General features: G+C 47.4%; 2 protein-coding genes across 2 annotated transcripts in view; both read right to left on the bottom strand.

The window, feature by feature from the left end:
- LOC137600666 (voltage-dependent T-type calcium channel subunit alpha-1I-like) overlaps positions 1-888 on the bottom strand; it is a 65,383-nt gene extending 64,495 nt beyond the window's left edge. Inside the window, exon 1 of the mRNA XM_068322402.1 lies at positions 782-888. Coding sequence (XP_068178503.1) covers positions 782-871 — 90 coding nt within the window. The 5' untranslated portion in view covers positions 872-888. The remainder of the gene's footprint in view (positions 1-781) is intronic.
- Positions 889-8,988: 8,100 nt separating this feature from the next.
- On the bottom strand, positions 8,989-24,741 carry LOC137599871 (voltage-dependent T-type calcium channel subunit alpha-1H). Its single transcript, XM_068321073.1, has 4 exons — positions 24,700-24,741; positions 24,547-24,585; positions 11,573-12,016; positions 8,989-9,107 (listed from the first exon to the last, which is right to left on the bottom strand). The coding sequence occupies exons 3-4, from the start codon at positions 12,000-12,002 to the stop codon at positions 8,989-8,991; spliced, it is 549 nt and encodes a 182-aa protein (XP_068177174.1). The 5' UTR covers positions 12,003-12,016; positions 24,547-24,585; positions 24,700-24,741.
- Between the last annotated feature and the right edge of the window lie 654 nt (positions 24,742-25,395).

Raw genomic sequence — 25,395 nt, 5'->3', positions numbered from 1 at the left:
AGTGCCGAAGAAACAGGATGGCGGGGTGATTCAACGAGAGATTCGCCACCGCCGGGCCGAGGACATACGGGGTTCGGCGCCGCGGCGCTAGCGCACAGATGTTACGCCCACTCAGGACGTCTCGGACGGAAGCCAAAGGCAAACTTGAGCGACTTGCCAGAGAGATCGGCGGTCGCCGCTAGCGTGTTAGCGGTGAGTCACGGATCGCTGGAATAAACGGACGCACTTCCTGGAAGTCCCCCGTTAGCATGTGAAACCGGTGCCTCGGATGAAATATGAATGATCCCGCGTAAAACTTTATTTATAGATGAACAAAGTGCTTCAGAGACAGGAAGGCAACATCCTCAAGGTGCCGTAAAGAAGCTCCAACTCCTGGGTAAATAAAAGTCAAGGTCCCGGCACGCTTTGGGTTCCTGGCAGCTGCGATAGAGTAAATAAATTATTAGCTAAAGAGTGTTTTTGCCACAAATATCGATATAAATCATCTTTTTTTTAAAACTTTGGAGCATGTTTCATTGCTGGTTTTGTAGAAGCAGGACTGGAGTAAAAGTTTCTCTGAAGTCCAAACCTGGAAAGAGAAAATCCACCTTTTCTTCTCAGTCTTTGTTTCTGTGGTGACGACGGCCTGCTGCAGCTGTCCGTACAAACCAGAGCCTTCAGGCTCAAAATGAATCAAGAAACGGTTTGGTTCCAACCGGATCGTGATGTGACAATCGTGTGTGTGTGTGTGTGTGTGTGTGTGTGTGTGTGTGTGTGTGTGTGTGTGTGTGTGTGTGTGTACCTGTAGGATCTGGCAGCGGTCTGAGGAGCAGTCGATGTTCTCACAGGGTTGGTACATCCCCAGGGTCATGCAGTTCAGCAGGATCACCATGATGCTGACGCGCTCGAACCAGGTGGAACCAGGACGTTAAGGAGAGCATCCGTTTCCACGGAAACCAGAACCGAGAACCAGTCGGCGCCCGGGCACCGGATCTGTCTGAATAACAACGCTGAAGAAGCTAACGACAGACTAAGCTAATGTTGGGCAGGTTACCGTGGTGATGGACAGGTTACCGTGGTGAGAACAAGTTACTATGGTGAGAACAAGTTACCATGGTAAGAACAGGTTACCGTGGTGATGGACAGGTTACTGTGGTGATGGACAGGTTACCGTGGTGAGAACAAGTTACCGTGGTGAGAACAAGTTACCATGGTGAGAACAGGTTACCATGGTAAGAACAGGTTACTGTGGTGATGGACAGGTTACTGTGGTGATGGACAGGTTACCGTGGTGAGAACAAGTTACCATGGTGAGAACAAGTTACCATGGTAAGAACAGGTTACCGTGGTGATGGACAGGTTACTGTGGTGATGGACAGGTTACCGTGGTGAGAACAAGTTACCATGGTGAGAACAAGTTACGATGGTAAGAACAGGTTACCGTGGTGATGGACAGGTTACTGTGGTGATGGACAGGTTACTGTGGTGAGAACAAGTTACCATGGTGAGAACAGGTTACCATGGTAAGAACAGGTTACTGTGGTGATGGACAGGTTACTGTGGTGATGGACAGGTTGGCGTGGTGAGAACAGGTTACCATGGTGATGGACAGGTTACCGTGGTGAGAACAGGTTACCATGGTGATGGACAGGTTACCGTGGTGAGAACAGGTTACCGTGGTGATGGACAGGTTATGATGATGATGAAGACCTAGAATCGGGTCTCCGTCTGCAACGACTGTAGATACAGTGTGGATAAAGATAGGCTGTGTGTGGGCTAAAGACACACACACACACACACACACACAGACACACACACACACACACACACACACACACAGACACACACACGCAGATATGCACATGCAAAACAACTAAGATGCTCTAAAACATATAACCTCACAATCACCCTCGCCCACCCGTCAGAATAGAAAATTTTTTTTTTTTTAAATGTCGCTTTAACAAAAACACTGAGCTGTCAGGTTAGCAGGCCGAGGCGTGCCTGCGTTAGCATCTGATGCTAGCAGCGCTAACAGTCAGACGGGATCGACAGGAAGTTGAATGTGTAAAGGTGGAAGAGTCGGGATAAAAAAACGAAAAATAAAGAAATTTTCTTTAAAGCGAATTAACTCACGTAAAACGACGGCTGCGCGCGGCGGCGCTTCTGCTGAGTCAGCGCTTCTCTCCGGCTAGCCGTCGATAATGAGGGCAGACACCAACCGGAGGTGTCGCCCAGCGGGGTACCCAGGCTGACACACACACACACACACACACACACACACTCCGGCGTCGGATCTCACGGTCGGATGAAACCGCACGGTCAGCGCTTTCTTATTTCGCCGGTTTAAGTAATGACGACAGCCGTTGGGCTAACGCTGCCGGGATTATCTCTGGGTTATTTCATTTCCACCGCTGAGTGCCTTCCTGAAAAGAGGCTCATGGGAGTTGCCTACCTCGGCAGTTTAGCTTCTAAAGCTCGCCGCCGAAACACGAGGAGCCGTTTAGTCCGTCCGTCCGTCCACTTGACAAACGACTCCATTAGCGAACAGGAGACGCCTCCGTGGCGCGTCAGGATCTTCTTTCTCCATTCCCATCAGAGACTCGATTAAAGTTTGACGTCGGCCTGCGAAGCTGCAGGTGGCGCCGTTTTCCCGCCACGCATCCGACCAGCGGGTGGCGCCTCACAGCAGGTCAAAGCAGGCAAAATGAGATGGAAGGACAAATAAGGTCAAGAGGCTTTCTGATTGGCTCATCGGGGATGGGTGTGTTAAAGTTGAGCATCAAAAAAAAAAATTTTAAATTAAAAAAATTTATAAAAACGTATACATTTTTTTAATTTTATTTGAATCAGCAGTAATAAATTTAATCTAGATGTATAAAATGTATAAAAAATGTAATTTTATTTGAATTTATTCTAGGCGTTCTGATTGGCTCGTAGGGGATGGGTGTGTTAAAGTTGAGCATCAAAATAAACATTTTAAAATAAAAAATTTTTTATAAAAATGTGTAAAAAATGTAATTTAATTTCAATCAGCAGTTAGAAATTTAATCTAGATCTTCTTCAGGTCAAAGCAATACACCTGACAGGTCACCGGTGGGCGGGGTATTTGTGGTCCAGCATAGGGCGGGGCTGAGGGGGCGGTCCCATTGGACCAAAGCATTTGATGTTGTGTAGTGGGGGGGTTAGGGTGGTTGTTTAGGAGGCTGGCTGAAATTCACCGGCACCAGAATCCAAAAAGATCTGGATGTGCCAGAAGCTGATGGAGATGGGGGGGCTGGGGGCGGGGCTGAAAGTGTATGTCAGCGGGGGCCGAATGAATTGTTAATACCTCCCTGCGTGGCGTCACTCTTTCAAGGCCTCTCTCTCTCTCTCTCGTCTTCCCTCCCTTGTTTTTATTGCATCCAAAGAGACGCGCAGGAGGTAAACGACCTCCAGTTTCCATGGCGATCAATCGACGATAAAACGAAATAAATAGTTACGGAGAGCGATGGAGACAGGGGCAAGTTATTTTGGTGTTTGTTAAAGGTTGAATATGTGATCTGGTGGAGTAATATAGCGCTCCGCTCTTCCTATAAGCTGATGTTGAAACCGGTTTAAACTGATTTAAGCCGGTTTAAATAAGTTTAAACGGATTTAAACCGGTTTAAAGGGATTTAAACCGGTTTACACCCGTCTACACTGTCATCTTTTAAATCTGTGCATAAAGGGTTCGAATCGCGAAGCTGAGGCTTTAAACGAAAAACAAAAGTTCTCTGGTCAGACTTAATTTGCATATCTGACCTCCAACTGTTGTTAGCATGTAGCTTCTAGCGGCATGCCCTGCCTGACTCCTCCCTCTCTATCACTGTGCCCCGCCCCCCCTCCCTCCATCACAGAGCTTCTTCTCCTAGAATTTTCCATCAGGGGTTCTTCAATCGAGTGCGGGCGACTGGTTAAAGGTTTTGTGTGTGTGTGTGTGTGTGTGTGTGTGTGTGTGTGTGTGTGTGTGTGTGTGTGTGTGTGTGTGTGTGGACTGGACAGCAGTAAATGTCATGGGATATCACAGAGTGATGCTTCACAGCGTCTCATGTCAGCTCTCCTCTCCACTCCGCTGCCACACACACACACACACACACACACACACACACACACACACACACACACACACACACACACACACACACACACACACACACACACACACACACAACAACACATTCAGTCTGAGATTCTCTCATCCCATTGGTCATAAAAACACCAATGCGCTAACTGTAACGCTAGGCTGGCTAACTTGTCGCACAGCACATGTTTGTAATGGGGGGGTCTGGAGGTGGGGGTCTAAACAAATAAACAATGTTTTGTCATTCTAAATTAAAATATATTTATGGATCTGTAAATAACCCAATTTAAGTATTCTAGTCTGACTTAAATTGGAAACTCCGCCCATTTCCTGCGTTTCTCGACCGGACTTCCTCCAGATTTTCCACGAGACATCAAATAGTTTTATTCTGGTTATAAATCTCTGTCTGGTTTTATTAATTCATCATAAAGTTTAATTTAAGCTCTTCAGGGACGATAAGGAAGCATCAGCTGACGGCGGCTTCCAGCCGCCCCGCCAGAATAAAAGCATTCAGTCCTGTTTTTAATGAAACCATTTTTGCAGCGACTCATGGAAAAGATGTGAACGGACTCAAACAGTGGTGGGCTCGGATCCACACCAAAGGAATCATGGGAGTTTGAGTTCAAAGTGAGGAAAACAGTCTGGGATAAAATAATGGGTATAGACGCCGGCGCTCCGGATCGGTTCTACCGCCGTCGCCGTCATTCTGGCACAGCGTGCAGCTAGCGCATGAGTGAACATCGCTGTTAGCATTTTCCTCTACTCATATAAAGCTACATGCTAACATCCAACTTGGTTGTCTGGAAAGCGAACGGGGCTAGCGTGCTTTGACGTGTCAAAACTCGTCTAATCGATTGCCTCGATCGAAAGGCCTCAAAAAACAAGCTCTGCCCTGTTTCTGTGGCAACCAGCGCCCACAAAAGTCCCACGAACCCGTGAACGCGCATCGATGCTCGTGTTGGCGTCCTGATGTCAGGTCGGCGTCGGTCGGGGGGGAGTTCTAGCTGCTCTAGTGGTTCCTCCAGCGGGGCGAGGTGACGTAGGTGGTTTGGGTGACATTATCAGTGCACTGTGAGTTAATTTAGCAGCCCATCGCCTCCTGGAAATAGACCGGGGTCGATAAACTGCAGCAACAGGGAGGATGAAGGCTCGGCGGGTTCGCTAAGAGCCGCCGACTCAGGAGCGTTTCAGCCGAGATGCTGAGATGACACGACTGCAGGTGAAAGAGAAATATTCATCGAGGAGCGAAACGCCGCTGCTGATGGCGTCATGAATTGTGCATCACCTGCGGTCGCTATCTGCCAACGTCCTCAGGTTTGATTCACAAAACAAAACAAAAAATACAAAAGGGAAAAGGTTTCCCTGATTGCATCGCATAAGAAACACAATTTAGCATCCGCTAAATCGACACCTTCCTGTTGTGAGTTTGCACCTCGGTGTGCGATTACACGCAGGAGCTCGTAAGACATGAACCCAACATGCATAACGCTTCCTTTGGACCATCTGTTGGGATTCTCTGCGCTCTCTTTCTCTTGCGGTGATGCGGCGTGGCAGTAATATGATGCGAATGTTAAGTGTGTAGGTTTCCTCTCCTGCCCACGACCGCTGTTGCTCTCTATTTCTGTCTGCCGGCGCTGGCAGGCTTGTGTTAGCAGAGCAGAAACGACACGAAGCAACTGACCACCAATTACACGGCTAAAAATACAGGTGGAAAAGAACCCGCCACGCTAGGAGCAGCGGACAAAACTTATCGGAGAAACGCGTACAGTATTCCCTGGCTTAGTCGCGCTTCACGATGCACGGCTTCACTACATCGTGGATTTTCAGTAGGTAGTCACGTGACACCGCACGCGCACGCTATTGGCTGCACTACGTTCGGAGACTCACGGAATGCAGCACACTGCCATGTTCTAAAGAAATACTTTCAAGTACTTTGTGATGTACTGCATGTGTTGTACTGCCTGTTGTACTGCATGTGTTGTACTACCTGCTGTTCTGTGTTGTACTGCCTATTGTACTGCCTATTGTACTGCCTGTTGTACTGCCTGTTTACCGTGGGTCAGAGATGACTGTAATATACTGAATGGTACACTTGACAATAAAGTTGACTTTAACAATCAGAGTGTGGGAAAAGGTAGTACAGACATAATGTGGTTTAATATCAGTTTGGGGGGGGGGGGTCATAAACGTCTAAATTATCGTAAATAATAAAAAAAATTGTTCATTGCTATATCGCGAAATTTTGTTTTTCTCGGGTGGTCCTGGAACGCGTTAGCTGCGAGTAAAGAGGGGTTACTGTAATAAAATTAGGGGTAATTCTTATGTGATGTGCTACACTTCCCTTCCTCGATCTCCAGCCTATTGGGCCGGCCCCTGGTGCAATCAGCGCCGCCTGCATCCCTTCATTGTTTGGCATCGTCGTAATTTGTGGGAGACAAACACGGCGACGCATCAATATGCATGAGTTTAACCACAGGAGCGGAGTGTGTGTCTGCAGCGATAAGTATCTCTACAGCAGGGACCACTGCTCCCAAATACACACCGTCATTCCTCTTTGCAGAACAAATACACTCCGAAATACGCGCTAACACGCACCACATCAACACACGCCAGTCAACACGTCCCAAGATAACAGCAGCAGACAGTAATTACTGGAGGCGCGAGCTAATGACAGGCTAATGACTGTCATTTACAAATCCAGGAGAAATGTCTTTATTTAGAGCGTCTGCGGGTTTTGTTCATCGATCCTGACATTAATAACCACGACATTCCAATAATTCTTGTTTCTTTATCAATGGCACAAATTAAATCGATTTTGTCCTCGTTTTTTAAAAGTGTTTGGCTTCCGGGAAAAATCTAAGCCAACCTGGAGGATAGGAAACGTTCCCTCGTTGGGGAATCGCCAATGACAACGACGGTCCATTGTTTCCTCCAGTTGGTGTACTGATATAGTCTGTGCAGATGATGCATTGTGGGAGTTTTCAACTGTTCACAAGGTTGTGGCGCCAACCTTGACCCATGTCGTCAAAGATGGACGCTAAGATGGATGGTATGGTAGCACCTCCACCTGAGGGGGTGGAGCGTAAGGCACTCTTATCAGAGTGACTAACGATGGTTGAGGCATCAGGTGACAAACTTGATCAGATTAGCTTTAGCTTGATCTCCATCCATCAATCGATTGATTGTATGTCCCAAGTCACAAAAGGGGGGGGTAGAAGTGAATCCCAGGTGAGGTTGTTGGAGAGGTTCACCAAGAAAAAGGCAGATTATATCAATAATACATTTATCTTTGCACAAAAAAATGGATTATTACAATAAAAGCAGGTGAATATTAGTGTTGAATTTGATTTCTAACGTTCACCTCATCCTCCACCATCTGCCGTCACGAGCAAACGAAAGCTGTGGCCCTGCTAATATCGCCGACCTTTAAAACGTGGCTCATAAAAAGATGATCCAACAGATTCCCCCCATCGAAGCCGACCTCCTGACATCCATGTGTGAAAGAAGAGATGAAGAGCTGCGATAAAAACCAGCCACGTACTTTAAAGGCTAAAGAAACATTATTAGCTTCAAATCGCTCGAATCAGGGGGAATCGCACACGGTGAACACGACTTGCCCTTCGTTCACGCCAACGAGATCCAGGAAGTTAGCGCTAAAACGACTCCATTCCGTTAGATTACATTCAGATTTTTGTGTTTCACTTCTATAATTTAGTAAATCAAATCAAATCTTCTTTCTTTTTTTTTAATATAAAAGGAAAGAAAAGACTTCCTTTATCGGGCAGAAACCGGGACCAGACCCGACTCCTAGAGGATGGAAGGAAGAGAGGAAAAGAGAGGAAGAACACCAAAGAATGGAACACAAATTAAAGAAATATTTCCTTAAATGTCTGAAACGCTCCTTTGGATGGAATCTGTAGAAACTAGCGCAGCCAGGAAACAATAAGCGTTCATTTCTACACGTCAGTCGCCTCATTGTGCGTTCGTCTTACGCGTAAGTGAATATAAACACTAAATATAGGTCTGGGATGATAATCTGATTTGCATACGTTCATCTCCAGCCTGCATGGATGTGGAGCAGCGAACAAAAGGAGGGAAAGGAGAAAATACTACAGATTTGACGTTATGTAAACGGTGTTTTACAGAGGAAACACCTGAAGAAGACGTTACATGATCACATTTCCAGCTTGAATGGAGCAACGTTTTTTTATCCACTCCGTCAAGGTGAAATTGAAAATAGTGGCGATAAAACAGCCAAAGATGCTCAGGGGAATGGAGGAAACGGCGGAAACGGAGGAAAAGGCGGACGGCTGAAGGGACATGAAGAGGGAAACGTGAGAGAAAAATAACCAAAGCAGAAGAGAGGAGAAGATGTTTGTGTCTGGAGCCGTTCCACCACTTTGACAGGTGGGTACAGTCATATTAGCATAGCGATTAGCAGGTACATTAGCATAACGCTTAATACCAGCATTAGCATGAGAAAGAAATAGGAAAAGACCGGAAGAAACAGTCGTAAATATATGTCGAGTGTCTTCAGCGCTTCACCATACCCGCCAACCTGGACACGTCCGTGTTCATCCATCCTTCATGTACAGATGTGGGACAGGGGTGTCCCAAAGAGGGGTGGGGGGGGCTGTCAGTTTGGTCCCCCACGGTAACCCATCAGCAACCCCTCCCTTCTTTATTCTATAGGTAGAAACACATCGTCTGCATACAAATCAACCCTCAGAACCACAGCTCTGTTAGCATCTAGCGAGACATCACCATCTGGAGACAAAGGTGTGGCCCCCGCCAATCAACCGGGGTCGATTTTGTGTCAGCTTGACAAGCTAGCTAAACCGAGATCCGCCCCAGGGCCTCATGGGAGCCAGACGCACCTGGAAACCCAAAACGGTGCCTGAACCTGCCCGTTAGATGTCCACCCCCCAGGGGGACGGGAATTTGGTTCCCGGCCAAGCGGACGCTTTTGCCTCCGCCGTCTGCATAACAAACGCACCCCCCAACCCCCCCACCACCACCACCACCACCGCTGAGCAGAAGTCATGCGTATTAAAAATAAAATCTCAACCACGCGGAGCATCTGGAGCTTTTTCCTTCCACGGAGATATTCATCAAATCTGGAAAAAAAAGCAATTTTAGAGATATTCACACAAACTGGAAAAGGCTGCGTTTACACACAAAATGCCAGCGTGTGTGTGTGTGTGTGTGTGTGTGTGTGTGTGTGTGTGTGTGTGTGTGTGTGTGTGTGTGTGTGTGTGTGTGTGTGTGTGTGTGTGTGTGAATCCGTGATGTGAACATTTTTGGTGACGGATCGTGTGTATGTGCAATAACGCCCGTGGCGCCACGGGCCACATGTGTTGGTCCACAGGAGATTGAAAGTGAATTGGAAGCTATTAATCTGACCTTCCCTGGCGATCAGGTTTGATTTGGAGCCGAATATAAACTCTCTCTCCTCAACCTCCGCTCCTCCTCCTCTTCCTCCCTCCATCTTTTCGCTCCCTCTTTCCTTCCTCGCTCCCGATTGCGTCGTCTCGTCCTGAACCGGAGGTGGTCAACCTGACTTTTTTGGGCTGGTTTTTGAGATCATCAAAAGTCCCGTTTTCTAGTTTTCTACATCTGGCGATCTCGCCCTCTCCCCCGTCGAATGATTGAACGTAATAAAACAAGATGATTTACCAGGGGCGGCGGGGGTATCGGAGGGGGTTATCTGAGGTAGTCGCACCCTGATCACTGGTAAAAACAACTACTTGGTGGAAGTGGCTTCGTGCTCCATAAACTGCGTTCAGGCGCCGTTTTTTACCTCGTCATTCTTTTATTCCTGCTTACCTTTCATTCCATTAACTTAAACTTCTGGATTTTGCCTGGGGGGGGCCCTGAAATCGTCCCTTCGCTCGACTTTCTAAGTGAGAGACATGGACAAAAGTGAAGACCGGAGCTACTGTAACTCGGCTAGCGGCCCCCACTTCTGGGTAGACGCCGGAAACGTGACATCTTGAGGTTTTCACGTGAGCTTATTCAAATATAAAGGTGGGGATAACACGGTTTTTCTGCTGGTTGTATTGTATTTTGTTGTACTTATCCGCCACACCTTAAAGGACAGTTCAAGAAAATATTTTTTAACGTTAAACATTACCGTGGCGCAACCGCTGCTATAAGGCGTACAACGGTCCAGGTGCTTGAAAAATAAAGTTGAAGCTAATTGAAACCATTTTCTGCATAAATACAATTATCTAAGCTGGAAATATTTCATGAATGCTCATTTGCACTGATTTCAAGATGTTCTCCATCATATTTGACTCCTCGTCAACGTCCGTCCAGAATAAACGGAATCAAACGCGTCCAGACGGGTTCTGGTTCTACATTCACGCACAGCGACGATTCCACCGGTGGATCAATCCACATCCCATGTCTCAACGAGAGGAAGTGGACGCGGTCGATACAAGGCTTTTCATTTCACACAAACACGTGTGTGTTCTCCTGCGTTCAGCCGCATTTCCTGCCTCGAGTGGAGACGACGCCGACAACTGTGTCAAACCAACTTGGAGATGGAGGCAGCGTTTCGGCGCAACGCCACCAAGGATGCTTGAGTGGCGGCGTCACGACGATTCGCGCGATGCGTGATAAATGTGTGCAGGTATTTGATGTGAGAATTCCGCGTCCACGCCAACAACTCTGCTCAGATAATGATTGTACCACAGGACGAAAGACTTTATGTTCCAGGCTATCTCCTGAAGAAGTGTTACTCAAATCGCTTTTGAGCTTTTCAAGGTAATACAAGAGACGGGATTGGAATACGTCGAACTGAGAGACTATCAAAATAGCAAAGTTGAATTTAGCCCTTGGCTCCGGGGACTCAACAGTAACACCACCGGCACCGGATCCTCTGATCTGGGTCTTCTGAGCCGTTCATCTGAGAGGCTTCTCAGGTTATGACTGTCTGATGGGGAGTTTCTGCGATCCAAAACTCTTCCGAGATGGGTTACGATCTCACGTTCGCAGCCCCGTTACGGGTCGTTAGGGTTGTTGAGGACAGAAGTGGATCGTTTTCCCCGCTGGGGCATCGCGCAAGTCGTTCGCATCATTATCATTTTCACTCAGTTCGAAGTGGGATGAAATTTTCTGTAAGGAGTTAACGACCCGAGAACAGTTTAAGTCTCTGAAACTCCCCAGCAGACAGTCGGAAGCGTGACTAAATGCTAGATAGACTTAAATGGGTGCGATGTGAAGTAAATTGCCCTGAATTGGGGGCTTGAAAGGGTAAGTTCTTAATCAGGTGACTCTTTTCCTCGCTCTTGATCCAGTGTCATTTCCTTCACATTTGTGGAAGAAAAATTTACTGAACCATACCAATAAAAGTAAAGTCGACATCAACTCCCAAAGAAAGCTGAACTTTTTGAGAAGTTTTCATGTTTGCTGGCCGGAGAACAGACGACTACTAAAAGATTAAACGACGCTAGATTATTAAAAGGAGCCTTTTTGAATAATGCACCCAACCGGTGAAAGGATATGGGCTGGAGACCATCCGGATGCACAAGCTTCGAGGACATGTGGTCTGCTTGAGACAGAAGAAGACCACAGGAACCAGCTCGGGATACGGGACGACTAAGACGCTGGTGTCGCTGCTGCCGTCGTCATCGCCGCCGCCGTCGCATTCCACCATGTCCTCCTCTTCCTCCTCCTCGATCCTCTCCTCCTGGATGATCCCTTCCTCCTCTATTTCCTCCTCCTCTTTCTCCTCCTTTTCCTTGGAACGTGGGAGGTTGAAGATGGAAGGCCCGCGAGGAGACGAGTGAGCGACGGCATCGTTGCCGTCGCCCCTGGCAATGGCTGCTCTCGCCCTGGAGATCGCCGCCGCTGACGGTGCTGCTGTCGCCGCTGTTGATGTTGCAACGACGGGGCCCTCCTCCTCCTCCTCGCTCGTCATGGCAACGCAACGTTCTGGGACGAGAGGCAGACAGAAACAAAGACAGCAGAATTTACATTATAAACAATTCCATCGGCTCCGGGATACAAAAGGAGTCACAAGGCAGCAGTTCTGAGATCAGGTTATATTTACCACCGCTACGGAGACGAGACACAGCCCAGAACAGGAGCACACAAAAGACTTTGGCATCCATACAGTAAGAAGTTACTCCGACTGTGTCGAGGTTGTCAGAGAAACAGAAGGAGAGGAGCGTGACCGAGGACAGCAATACCGCAGGAACGCAACGGTTGTCCTGGCAATTGTGCAACAAGTTCGTGATTAGCAGGGACGAGTCAGTTGGCTAGTGCCTGTGGCTGAACGGATAGTGCCTGCAGGTGAATGCTGAAGCCTTCAAGGGGTCTGACAGACTGAATAAGTTCCGTCCTTCCGTCCGTTTGGAGGTCAGGGAGGTTGATGAACGAAGGTTGGACATCTTTGATGGACTGATCTTTAAAATGGTTTAACGTAACAACTAAGCCTGCTGAGATGCTAGGTGGCCCCAGAGGCTATCCCCAACACCTACTTGATCATGATAAATTTTGACAGAACAAATCCATTTTACACTGGAACCCAGGCAACATCCCGTAACACCCCTAAATTCAACATTTTACCCTGACCTACTTCCATAAGTCAAAGCTAGTGCTCTAACCTACTGTGACTTACAGAGCACTAGCTTTGATCTATGGTCCTACTCACACTGGCCTTCTCCCTCGTCTTTCTATCTTATCTGGTTCCTGAGTGTACAAAAGTTCAAATTTGACCTTGACCTAGTTTTCTCAAGGTCAAGCTCATCATCTCATTCTCTCCCCTCTGCTGCCGGAGTCATGAGGTTTTAGTTTCATCTTTCTATCTGCAACGGTTGTGGAGACATTTGGTGGACTAACGGACGGACGGACAAACGGACACACTGATTTTTAGCTTTTAGAAGTTTAAATTGAGAACAATCCACATTTTGCCTGCAATGCTAACAGTCTGACATGCCAGACGCTACCCGGAAGCTAACGCTAACACCTACTGACAAATATTGACGGTATAAATCAATTTCCATGAAGACTATTGAGTCGGAGCTGTTTGATTACAGCAAGGTTGACATTTTAAATGAGTGATCACTTCGACGCCTGCACAGCCAACCTGGTCGCACCTGATCGACGACAAGACGCCCAGATGTCGTCGAGCATCTTTCAAACTCTTCTCCAGAGTCTGATCAGCGGAACCAACAGGCGACAGACGGCAGCAATGAAAGATTGTTGGGCGGGCGGGCAGATAAAATGTTGAGAAGAGAAATAAAGGAGCGAGAGAAGAGAACAGTAGGAGGGAGAGTTCAGTGCTTTAGTCAGCGGCTTAGCGTCGAGAGGAATCAATACCCTGTAGCTGGATGGAGAATAGAGGCGGCAGAAGTCCTGATATGACCGATTCACACCTGCACATGGATTTCCAATGAGCCAGTTTAGCACAAGCTAATGAAAGTCCACTTAAGTCTTAAATGAGATCCTCTGGATTAGACTTCCGTTAGATTACAGGTTGGATTTCAAGTTGTTTCTATGGCTACTAAAAAGAAATAATAAAAGGATTACGAAGACGAAACACTTTCGACTTGTTTTTGCTTATTGCAGTCAAATCAGTTTGTCTGATCCCAAAGAGACGCAGCGTCAACGCTCACAGTTACGTGTTCTCAACAAGAGAGGAGACGGCGAGCTAATTAAGATCCAAGGGAAACATCTCCCGAAGAAGAATGCCGGTGTCTGACAATTAGAAGAACTCGCGTCCTGTTCGCGAGTCTCAGACGGGGAGCGGAAAAACACGTTCTGATCGTTTTGGCGGCGGAATCATCCCGTCGTCGGGGGCGATAACACGCGGTAGAAACTTCTGAGGTGAAGAACAGGATCCCTGTGAGGAAAGTAAAAGAGGAACTCGACGAGGACATAAAGAAACCGGAAGCGTGAAGAGTGGAAATTAAAACGACGCACGACGCGCCGAAACAGCCGTTGACCATTGTGGAACCAGATGGCGCTCGGTTGGGAGGAAGTGATTAGCAATGACTAACTGGTGTTTGTTAATTTTTGTGCTAGTTTTTTGATCATCCGCTGCTGTAAACAAGATTTTCTGGTGTCGGGAAACTTTTTTACGTTATATTAAATCTCTACATCTGGCTTTATGGCTTCGTTTCCTTCTTACCAATCTCTGAAGACACTAAAAAGATGCTAAGTGCTATCTATTAGCACCTCAACACCGTTAGCCTATCCCTTTGCTGCTGCTAATTTACATATTTCTAGACTGAACCGTCTCAGTAAATTACAAATTTCACCAATAGCTTCAATAGTCTCAGCAGAATCATCGGCCGCCGCCGCCGCCGCCACCGCCGCCAGCGGTGTTTGGATTCATCTCGAGGCAACTAGCTTCACAGTCACTCGTCTTTCCAGACTGAAATCCTGGAGAAACACACAATGACTTCCACCAAATATAAAACGAGTGACAGGAAGTTCACCCGTGGAGCCAGTAAGCGGCGTTTTACTACTAGCATCCTAGGAGACGCGATTCTGTGACACGTTAGCACTCATTAGGGCTTCTGGGAAAGCGTCGCTGCTGTTTGCAGCTGCCATGAATGGTTTTTAGCATTTGGAGGGTTAACTCTGCTTTGGCTTCGCAACTTCCTGTTAGATGCAAAAGTGGGGGGGGGGGGTTAGCTTAGCATGCTAGTCTCTGGACCAGTGGTTCTTAACCTGGGTTAGATCGAACCCTAAGGGTTCGGTGAGTCGGTCTCAGGGGTTCAGCGGAGACCGAGGTATGCCGACCATACACAAATCAATTGGTGATGACACGCCCCCTTAGCTGTCACTGACTACAGGTGATCACGTGACGCTACATCATTAGCCTACCTGTGCTACATGGGATTTTGCGCACTCAGTACTCGATTTCTGCCTTCATGATGGTACGTCATCTGATTGCTTTCTTAATATTTTAATTCATAGTAACTATGTTGAGCAAAAAAAGAAAGTGGTCAGACGAACATGTGTAACCTGAATGTACCTGTACTGTGTAACAGAACGTGATGGGAGTCAGCGTTCTGCAGGATCTGAATGTCAGGTGAACAACTCCAGTCTGGTGCTGGAAAAAATAAAGGAACACTTCCTGAAGCTGATGGAAACAACAGAAACAGACTTTGGTGTAAAATGACATCAGAGTAACACCTGTCAAGGTGAAGCTACGCATACCTGAACTGGTCTCTATGACAACAGCAGGAGTCAGACTGGTTTACAGGTAGGTCATTTCATGTCAGTTCATGCACTGTCTTGGTTTCGTCACAATTCATTAAATACACCAGTCAAACATATACTCGTGTCTTAAATTTGAATAAAACTGTTTTTTTTTTACTAAAGAAGGGTTCGGTGGGTGAGCATGTGAAACCGGTAGGGTTCGGTACCTCCAACAAGGTTTAGAACCACTGGTCTAGACCCACAGGTGGGTCAGTACCTGCGTACATACTAGCTGCTGCGTCGCTTCTTTTTTGGTCGATCTCGACGCAAGACAGTTTGAACGCATAAAGATGGAAATTAAAGGTTGTGACGCATCAATTTTCCGCAGGTTGATTGCGTCTTTCCATTAAGGTGTAAGTGTCACGCAGAGGGAAATCATCTATGTTTGAAGGAAAAGACGAAAGAGAAAAGTTCAATTGGATTTTTTTCATCCCGGCGATAATCCAGAGAGAAAAATACCATAAAGTTCAAGTGGGATTCAATTTCCATCTGATGATGCCTCACGTCTACGTGCTGTAGCTCCGGAGGCACTGGAATTAACTAAATTGCTATCTCTGGGAGCAAAGAAAGGAAACCGTGTGAGCAGCGGCGAACCCGCTGAAACTAGTTTATACAAAACAACAGCTTCCACCCCCCACCCCAAAAAAAAAAAAGACTTCATCATGAAATCAAATAGTCACTTTGTGTGGGAACACAAACAAATTTACTCCCGCCGCCGATGACCTCAAAATCTAATTTTAATTTTCAAGAACATCACGGTCTGTGTGCGTTTCTGCCGCGCTGTTAAATCTGAGCTAATGATCCGTGCTGGTGGATCGCGCTGTTGAATAATAGCTGTGATCTAACTGGGACAAACACAGCGTTCCGGCCCGCAAGAAAAACACACCTTATTGCAAAGGTCGGACAAAATAACTCGCAAAAAGGTTCGACGCTCAAGCGGTTTATTATTTTAAGGTCTGAGAGGAACGGAAAAGGGAAGCGAACCTCTTCTTTTCGGTGTCATTCTGAGCTAATTTACTGCTGCTCACCTCAAACCCGATAAAGCAGCACAACGCTCTCCTGGGCGTTAGCGTTAGCGTTAGCTCCGAGCGGCGCTCAGGTGTGATTAACGACACGTCGGAGCGGATTGACTTCTACCGATCGCCTGTCAGCAGCTGACTCGTTTATCACTGCCTAGTGCAAAGCTGGGGTCCCCACACACACACACACACACACACACACACACACACACACACACACACACACACACACACACACACACACACACACACACACACACACACACACACACACACACACACACACACACACACACACACGAGAAAAAAACACTTGTTTTAAAGAATGATTTGTCTGTCATTCTAACTCGACTAAATGGAAACTGAGGACCAATCAGGGAGATTCTTGGACAGTCCGTTTGGGTTTCCTGAAGAACTTTGTATCAACTTTATTCGCAGCGTCCTCGTAACGTCACACCAACGTTTGTTACCTGTCGGTTCTGCTAACGTGGGAGTTTCAATTTAGCGCTAATGGAGTGGCCCCCTTTAAGAAGGTAGTCATGTGACCGAGGGCAATGACAGACACAGATGAAGGGAGGGGCTAAAGTGCTTCAATTGTTGGATGTGAAGCGGTGCATCATCTGCATAACGGCGACGGCGGCTGGGGACCGCGGAGCCAACAGACATTTCTTTTACTCCTTCTTTCGTTTATTTTATCATTAATGTATTCTGTGTTAGCAGCCAGAGCGGCCCCTTTAAGAAGGTGGTCATGTGACCGAGGCAAGCATCTCCACGAGCGTCAATCAAGAGTGACTCATAGACAGATGTGGAGGAGAGAATCAATCAGCAAACCTGGCATCCTCTCAATGATGTTGGCTAACACACACGAAAGGCATTAGCGGGGCTAGCGGAGCCCCGTTGACATTTCTTTTCAGCTAACAACGCCAGACGTTCGCGCATCGACTTTCCCGTAGAGAAACAAACGAGAAGTCCGTCCGCAACACGCAGGAAAGAGTTTTTAAGCGACTGAGACGGAGTTTTTGGAGCGCTGGCGGTTCAGAACCCCCACGGAGCACGACCTGACAACTCCCCTAAGCGCCACGCTAAATAGAATAAATCTGCATTAGCCGGAGGACGTTTTAATCTCCTCCGTTTAGAGCGATCACAAACTGGCAAACGAGACGACGGGAACTTGTTTGCCCAACTCGATTCGCTCTCCCAGCTGACGGATTTCACTCCTTGACGACCGATTTGCTGTGAAATTTCTTCGTTTAAACCATTAATTATCCAAACCACTCGTGGCACTATACAAATAATACGGTTGCACAGTCAGAGACGATTTCAATGCTACATGGGAATCAATGTTTGTTTATCAAATGGGGGCTAGGAGCGGGAGAAAGCATGAATGCTAATTTTTTTTTTCTTCACGCTATTAAATTCTACGGGTGTTAGAATGGAAAGAGACACATCAACATTTCATTACGGCAATCCTGATTGGAAATGTTTTTTCCCCCCCCATCTCCAATGCGCTAACCTGAGGCTACATGCTAACTCATTATGGGATGCTCAAACTCTACCCTCTTTGAATTACGAGTATTCCTCGATGTTTGATTGAAGTCATTGGCGTCCACTTAAATGTGGAAACTTTAATTATAATTGAATGAGTTCAATCTGGAGAAGCTTCCGAATTATTTTCACGTCTGCGATTCTTGTATGGATACTTGTATGGATACTTGTATGGATACTTGTATATACTTCAGGCTAACCCTGGTTCCCCTCCCATTGGTTGGTAGAACCCAAACGATGGCCATTCGATGGACTGCGTAACAAAAATGGACGAAAAAACGAGTGAATCGGCTTTAATTTAACTCCAAATCTGTTTGGATCAGACGATCGCAGACTAACGGATTGATCGGACATTGCTGTTGGTTTACGGTCGAATATTTAATACGTCCCCCTTCAAACTGTCACCGTCTCCCAGAAGCCCGAGGGGCGACGCCTCCTTAAAACTAACTGGCAGCTCCATCAGCTGAGGAAACACCCCGGCGCCGCAGACATGACAGCTAACAGAATTAGTCTTTAATTGATGGGGGAGCCGCGGCTTACACCCGACGGAGCTGCCGGGGGGTGGGGGGGTGCATTAATTAACGGAGCTGATGTTTAGTGTAACTGTATGAAGAGAAGGATGAACCCAAGGTGCGAAGAGACGGAGGAAGAGTTGATGGAAACCGACACCGAGCCAAAGAAACGGTTTGAGGTTCCATGAAGGTAAGAAATAAGGAGCTATTAGTGGGTTGTCATGACGACGTTGGGTTTATTCTGCTGGGAATTTGTTTGTGTTTCTTCTTCCTCCCGTCTTCACGGAGAAACAGGCAGAAATTTGCAGGATTATTTGGTCGAATCCCAATTTGGGTTCAAACCGGTTCATGTCGGTCCAAAAACTATTTCAGTTGGACTTTATTAAAGGGGGTGGGGGGGTCCCCCGTGAACCAGATGGGTCGGGTTTTGGTCCAATCTGAAGCTAATCCGAGGTAATCGAGCAGTCTGCGTAATCTAGAAATAGCAGAACATGAACTCTTAGACTCGGTCCTTCAGACTTAAACCCCACCCCCCCACCCCCGTCAGATAGATGTGGTGTGATCCGGTTAGCGGGATTAGCGACTGGCTGTTGCCGCGGTGAGAACAAGAACACCTGGGTCGAGGTCAATGGAGTCAGTCAGTCGGGACTCCCTGCTGAGTCCAAGCATCGCCCTCGACCCAACGTGATCTTCAGTCACCTTCGTCTACCTGAAGGAGGCAGCTGAGGCTCGTAAGGACGGTGTGATGACGTCACGCGGAGCGTCTAAAGCATAAATGGGGGGAGATATCTACCAAGTCTGGAAGGGGAGGGCGACCCACGGGTCTCCACGGTAACAGAAGCGGTGCAAACACGGAGGTTTAGAGACTGATAAATTATTCAGGTCCAACGTTTTAGTCGCTGTCCTCCTTTGACCGGGACAGACAACTGGACCGAGGCGATGAGGGGAACAGTTCCAGAACGGGTCGGAACCGGCCAGAACCAGCCAGAACCAGCCAGAACCAGCCAGAACAAGTCTGGTTCTGAAGCAGCGGTTTGAAACCACAGTTGGACATAGAAACAAGACCCAAATCTCTTCGGTTCCTTGAGACTATCTGAAGGGTTTCTTGGAGAGTTTGGACTTGGCCACGCCCCTCAGAACTGTGACGACCCGGTTGAAGAACCCGACCAAATTAATCAAACTGAAAGGTTCCAGATGGAAACCTGTTTAAATACAAACCCCGCCCTTCTGTTCTGTGTAAAAACGATATCAAACGCTCTTTGAGTTCTTGCCCTGGAAACATTTACCTGCAACAAACACAGGATGAGCCAAAATAACCTGGTCGCCGTGGCAACCAATAAACACAAATACACCGCCGGACGGAATGGAAAATGAAATCCAGAAATGAATTCATCAGCCAGGAAAAGAAGGCCGCGTCCATCTTAAAGTCAAATTAACAACATACGCCCATATATGGTCAAGAAGACCTTTCTTAGGTTCCTGCTCGGTTCCCGTCTGGGTTTGTGGATGGAGAAGAGAGAATTCAATCAGATTTCAATGATGGGATAAAATAATGTGCTGCAGCTGGTGCCGATGCCAGCTGGCTACACCCCGGATGAGACGCCAGGTCATTCAGCTGTAACGAATAAAGGCTGATGAAACGAGCTGAATCCACAAGTAAATGGTATTCAGCTGCAAATCCAGACATGTTACTGGTGTTATCGTGTGTGTGTGTGTGTGTGTGTGTGTGTGTGTGTGTGTGTGTGTGTGTGTGTGTGTGTGTGTGTTGCATCACCAGTATGGATCTCCATTAGTCTGGATGTGAACATGTGACAGTACCAGACCACTTGGATCTATGGCTGGTAAAAATAGCCTGAAGCAGCTGTAGCCTGTTGCTAACGCGCTGCGCCTGCAGCAACACAACCGGACCGCCGCGTCCATAAATCAGGCGTTAACTTCCTGTGTTAAAGGATCCGCCGACACGCTGGCGTTAAATTTGACCGAGTCGCTCCGAAATTTTAGCGTTTGTGACATCAAGCACCTCCGAGATGCGAAATACGTGTAGACAGGAAGTTACTCGTGGGCAATCTGTTAGCCGTTTGACCTCTAGAGCCGGTGACCCCGTGTTCCAGGTTCCACGCTGATAGTTTATATTTCTTTTTCAACTTTTAAAGCGCCAGATGTTCCGTTTGTGAACCCTTGAGCGGGCGACGCCCCGTTCGTGACGCGCAAAGAGTCCCCCGTCCCCCCAAAAACCAGACCCCTGATGGATTGGACTCGGTCCCAAACAGACCCAACAGCAACGTCGATACCTTTAAATTTCAAATCGGTCACGCAGAGCAAAAAAAGGGGGAGGCGCCAACGCCTGGCAGCCAAAGCGCAGGGCATAATGAATCAACAGCATCAGATATCGACAGGTAGGTAATGGAGCGATGAGAGAGAGTGACGGAGGACGAGTCCAGGTGGGATCACGCCCCCGAAAGGGAGAGGTGAGAGTGAGAGATGATGGATGGACGAGAGGGGAAGGTGCGTGGGGGGGGGTGATATGACAGGTATCTGGTGAGTAAGGAGGGGGCTCGGGGCAAAATAACTCCTCACCAGGATTACACATGGGAGTCCGTGTGCATGTAAAACACGCCACACGTGTGTGCATGCAGGGCGTGTGCATCACACATGTCGGTGCAGGGAAACCGTGGCCGGGGAGGCGACAGGAATCAGGAATGATGGGAAGGGAAGGATGACAGGACCGACGGTGGGTGAGGAAGGTCGTGGCGACCAATCGAGACACGCCTCTGCTGACGCCGGTGCGATGGGAGTGATGGAAGAAACCTATAGGTGTGTCGTCGCTACGACGACGGATGTGTCAACACGGAGGTTCAGTTAGCCAGGAGCATCGTTACAGGAAGTCAGAATGTCGTCGGCGTAGGTGAAGATGGCGGGCGGACCACGCCTCCTCCGCGCTCCCCTACATCTGATTGGGCGTCTGCGATCCGAGCAGCGTGAGTCATCTCAGGAGGACATGCGTGTGCAGAAACACGTACATGTCAAAACGAACGCACACTCAACGCTAGCCCACGCACACGCGGCGCTATTATCAGCAAGATCGCATCCGCATCAGGTTTCCGTCAGGACTTCTGGCCCCGGCAGCCCACATGTGGAGGACATGCGGACGCAAACACGCGTCGCGTGCGCACGCCAAGCACACGGAACTCACATTGTGTAACACGCTGGATTTATGTAAGAGCGTCGCACGCCCACTCCCTGGTCGACAGTTCGCAGAGCGCCGAGGTAAAAGAGAGCAGGAGAAACAACAGACCGGGAAAGTTTCTAGCCAGGAGCTCGCGCTCGCTTGAGAACCTCCCTTTCTCGAGGCTGGAGGAATTCCAGGCAAACGTTCCGTTTGTGCAAAGCGACAAACTCCAAAAGGGATTTGATTACATATGCGTGACGATAAGAACGCGGCGACCTGGAATGCCTCCGAGCAGGAGTCCGGCGTCCAGGAAAAATGGGAGTCTCTTTCTCAAAGTTTACAGCGTGATGTTTAAGCCTTTTACTTGATTCTATTTCTACGTCGGACTCCGGGTCGTCAGAACCCCAAGCTGTGGTGAATCGGCATCATTTCATTCCCCATCCAGGAACTTCCAAGTTGGGGTCGCCGGAGGCTTGACAGAGTCCTGCGCGGAGACAGTCCACGCTGGATTGACCGCTCTGGGACGCGGATCCAGCCGGTTCGTTCGAACCGGCTGGAGGCTGATAAGTTTTCCTTGGCATTGCCGCTGTTGTTTTTGCCGTTAAGTTTACCGGCAGCCCGTTTGCTCGAGGCTGTTGCTAAGGAACGCATCCAAGGAATTCCCACACTGTCTAAAACATGCAAAATCCTGGTTATCGTGACGTTTTCAGTGCGAGACCGTCGAGCGTTCGCGTCCTAACGGACGTGTGCAATCGTGCAGGCAGGTGAGGGCATAATCCAACAGGAAGTGATGCAACAAACGATCAGGAAACAGGGGAGGACTTCCTGTCCTGACGGGGTGTTGGGTGGTTCCCCTTCTGTTGGGGCAGTAACTGAACTGGAACCAGGACAACTTTTTTGAGATTAAAGCCACCTGTTAGCAACATCACAAAACCGCCCTCTGGTTTGCTTCCCTGCAGAGATTCGAACCTGAACCCCGTCTCGAGAACTTCGTTAACCCAACAACCTCCTTGTTTCTTTGCCCAGCAGCGGAGAAACTTCCCTGTCTTCCTCGCGGTTTCCAGGCTTTCCTGGATGCTGTTTCCAATCCGTTACACTGACATCCGGCGCCGGTGCGAGGTGTTCCCCCTCCCGCATCCAGCCTTCCTCTCACAACAAACGAACGAGTGCAGCGCGAGGCGAGCGATCCGTCTAACAACAGGCGCGATCAAACGCTCCCCTTCGGTTAGACGGAGCAGAAAACTCGAGACGATTGCATCATTCATTTCCCGCCAAGCAGCATGTCGCGCTTTCCTTCCATCTGCTGCGAGTGAAACGCGTGACGTTCCTCCGTCTCTCGCCACAGACTCTCATTTAGCCGGGAAGCTTCTGCTCAAGCTGTGCAGCAATGTGCCGGAAAAGATGTTTCAGGTGTGAATCATTACCAAACGTCTATCCGCTCCCTCCAAGACGGGACCTTCAGAGGCGACACTCGGTATTCCACGCGTGCCGTCCGTGTGTTTTCGCGAGAAGGGTCAAAGGTCAGGGGGGAATGTGACGCATCACTTCAGCATCTCAATCAGGAGCTTCCTGGGAGAAGACCATCCCCAGACATCCTCTGAGAAACATCTTCACCGTAAACGATGCCAGTGGAGACAAATGGCTCTTGGACGTGTCTATTTCCTGTCCGTTTTCCTTCACTTTCTTCCTTCAAACCTTTCTTTTCTTTTCAAAACCAGACCCACCGACAACACCGACACCCCTAAGCGCTGTCAAATAACGTGCTGTGTGAACAAAAAAATGTATGCAAACTTAAAGAAGTGAGATACGTCAATTAAAAATAAATAAGCCAAGTTAACTTGATTATTTTAAGTGGGCAATACTTCATACTTCAAATTTATCAAAAAACTTGAATATTTTAAGTCCTGCTGACTTAAAATAATCAAATTCAGGTAACATTTATTTTAAACGCACTCTCCCTCCTCGCCTTCATCTCAGAGGAAACTCTTGAAGCTCTTCTTCCTCAACCGCCGTCCACTTGGAGAGTTATAGCTATAATATCTCTGCCTGTCTCCCGCCTCCAGCGTCACATACGCTCCACTTTCCTTAAGTAGGCTTCTGCTTTTTTTTACCGTCAATGAAAAGTGAAATGATTTACGCGGACAGTCGTTTCCCACCATCAGGTATGGTGAAGTCATCTCTGATGTGGCGCCAGGCGGACAGTCCGCACCTTATTACGATCCTCGCTGCAGGCTAGCCACGCTAGAAATAGCCTCCCAACTAGCCAATTAGCTAGCTTAGCATAGTGATTAATAGAGTGGTTATCCATCCAGTGGAGACCATCATTTACCCAACGTGAGCTAAAAATATTTCTCCGCCAGCTTGAAGGATGTCCAGCATCATGTGAAATTAATTGTGTGGCGTGTTTGGTGGCAGAACGGCTTCAACCATCTGCAGCCATTAGCGCAGCCATGTCCGCGCGTCTCGTTTGCACACAGGTGTGTAAAACCTCTCCATAACGACCACGACCGTCGTCAGGCAACAGTTATAAATGAGACTCGGCTGCCGGCTGTTCCAAGAAAATGATGAGCTAAATCATGTCTGTGCTGCTTTTATACGGCTGTTTAGCGCCGTAATTCATTTAAAAAACAACCAGCTTGCAGCGTTTAGTCATTTCAGACCTGACTGCCAATAAAACTGGGCTGGATCTGCCAGAGAACGAAGGGAGAGGAGTGGAGGTAGAAGTGACGCGAGCGAACAGATGGAGACGACAGCGACCGAGTAACAGAAAGAGAAACCGACAATCAAAGTTGTGATCAAAACCAGATCGGTTGCACCTGAACGCGCACAAGCCTTTGTGTGTTTTCAAACTTCTTTGGATTTGGAAGCGATCACCCGTTGTCAACTGAATCGGGGTTGCGCGTCTGTTTGGTGCTAATCAAGCGTCGACTTCAATGAGATGAAGGCTTTCCTTTGTTTCGTTTTCCCGCTGACATTTATAAAGAATTCAACAGGAAGGTTGGTTACCTGGGTTGTTCTACTTCTCACTTTTTCCACCGTCTTAATCTTAAAACCAAGAAGAAAACACTTCATTACAAACATGTGATGCAAGCTATTGAGAAAACAGTTAGTCCTCAACATACGAACATCCAACTTACATACAAACATGCTTCAACATACCTATCGTCCTGCAGTTCCGCTTTCTGCCCCGTTATTCTGATCTACTGTACAGTAACATGATATCATGAGCTTTTAACAGTTTTCTAGTGACTTTTAGAGTCCAGTATCTGTGGTGGACAGACGTTAATCCAGAGAAACGACCTTAACTTGATTTTTATTTTTCAAACTAATAATCAGAACGACTGAACTCTAAACAACCTGAACTTTAATTTAATTTATTATGGGATGTTTTAATGTTGTGTAATTGTTTCTGGTCAGTCTGAGGGAATAGAACTTTAGTATTTAGAGTAGTAATGACATTACTTTAGTATTTATATTATTGAGATTACTCTAGTATTTAGAGTAACACTGAGATTACTTTAGTATTTAGAGTAGTAATGACATTACTTCAGTATTTATATTAGTAGTGGCAATACTTTAGTATTTAAAGTAGTAATGACATTACTTTAGTGTTTAAAGTAGTGATGAGATTACTTTCGTATTTACAGTAGTAATGACATTACTTTAGTATTTGGAATAGTAATGACATTACTTTAGTATTTAAAGTAGTAATGAGATTACTTTAGTATTCAGACTAGTAATGAGATTACTTTAGTATTCAGACTAGTAATGAGATTGCTTTAGTATTCAGACTAGTAATGAGATTACTTTAGTATTCAGACTAGTAATGAGATTACTTTAGTATTTAGAGTAGTA

The sequence above is a fragment of the Antennarius striatus genome, chromosome 8, assembly GCF_040054535.1.
Source record: "Antennarius striatus isolate MH-2024 chromosome 8, ASM4005453v1, whole genome shotgun sequence".
NCBI lineage: Eukaryota > Metazoa > Chordata > Actinopteri > Lophiiformes > Antennariidae > Antennarius > Antennarius striatus.
This window is presented reverse-complemented; position numbering and strand designations above follow the sequence as displayed.

What these genes read in the sequence shown, in the direction of transcription:
- LOC137599871 (XM_068321073.1), bottom strand. Translation starts at nt 12,002, where the DNA reads ATGACGAGCGAGGAGGAGGAGGAGGGCCCCGTCGTTGCAACATCAACA. An exon ending in CAGCCCATATCCTTTCACCG is followed by an intron (nt 9,108 to 11,572) that starts GTTGGGTGCATT and finishes ACTTCTGCTCAG; the next exon opens with CGGTGGTGGTGGTGGTGGTG.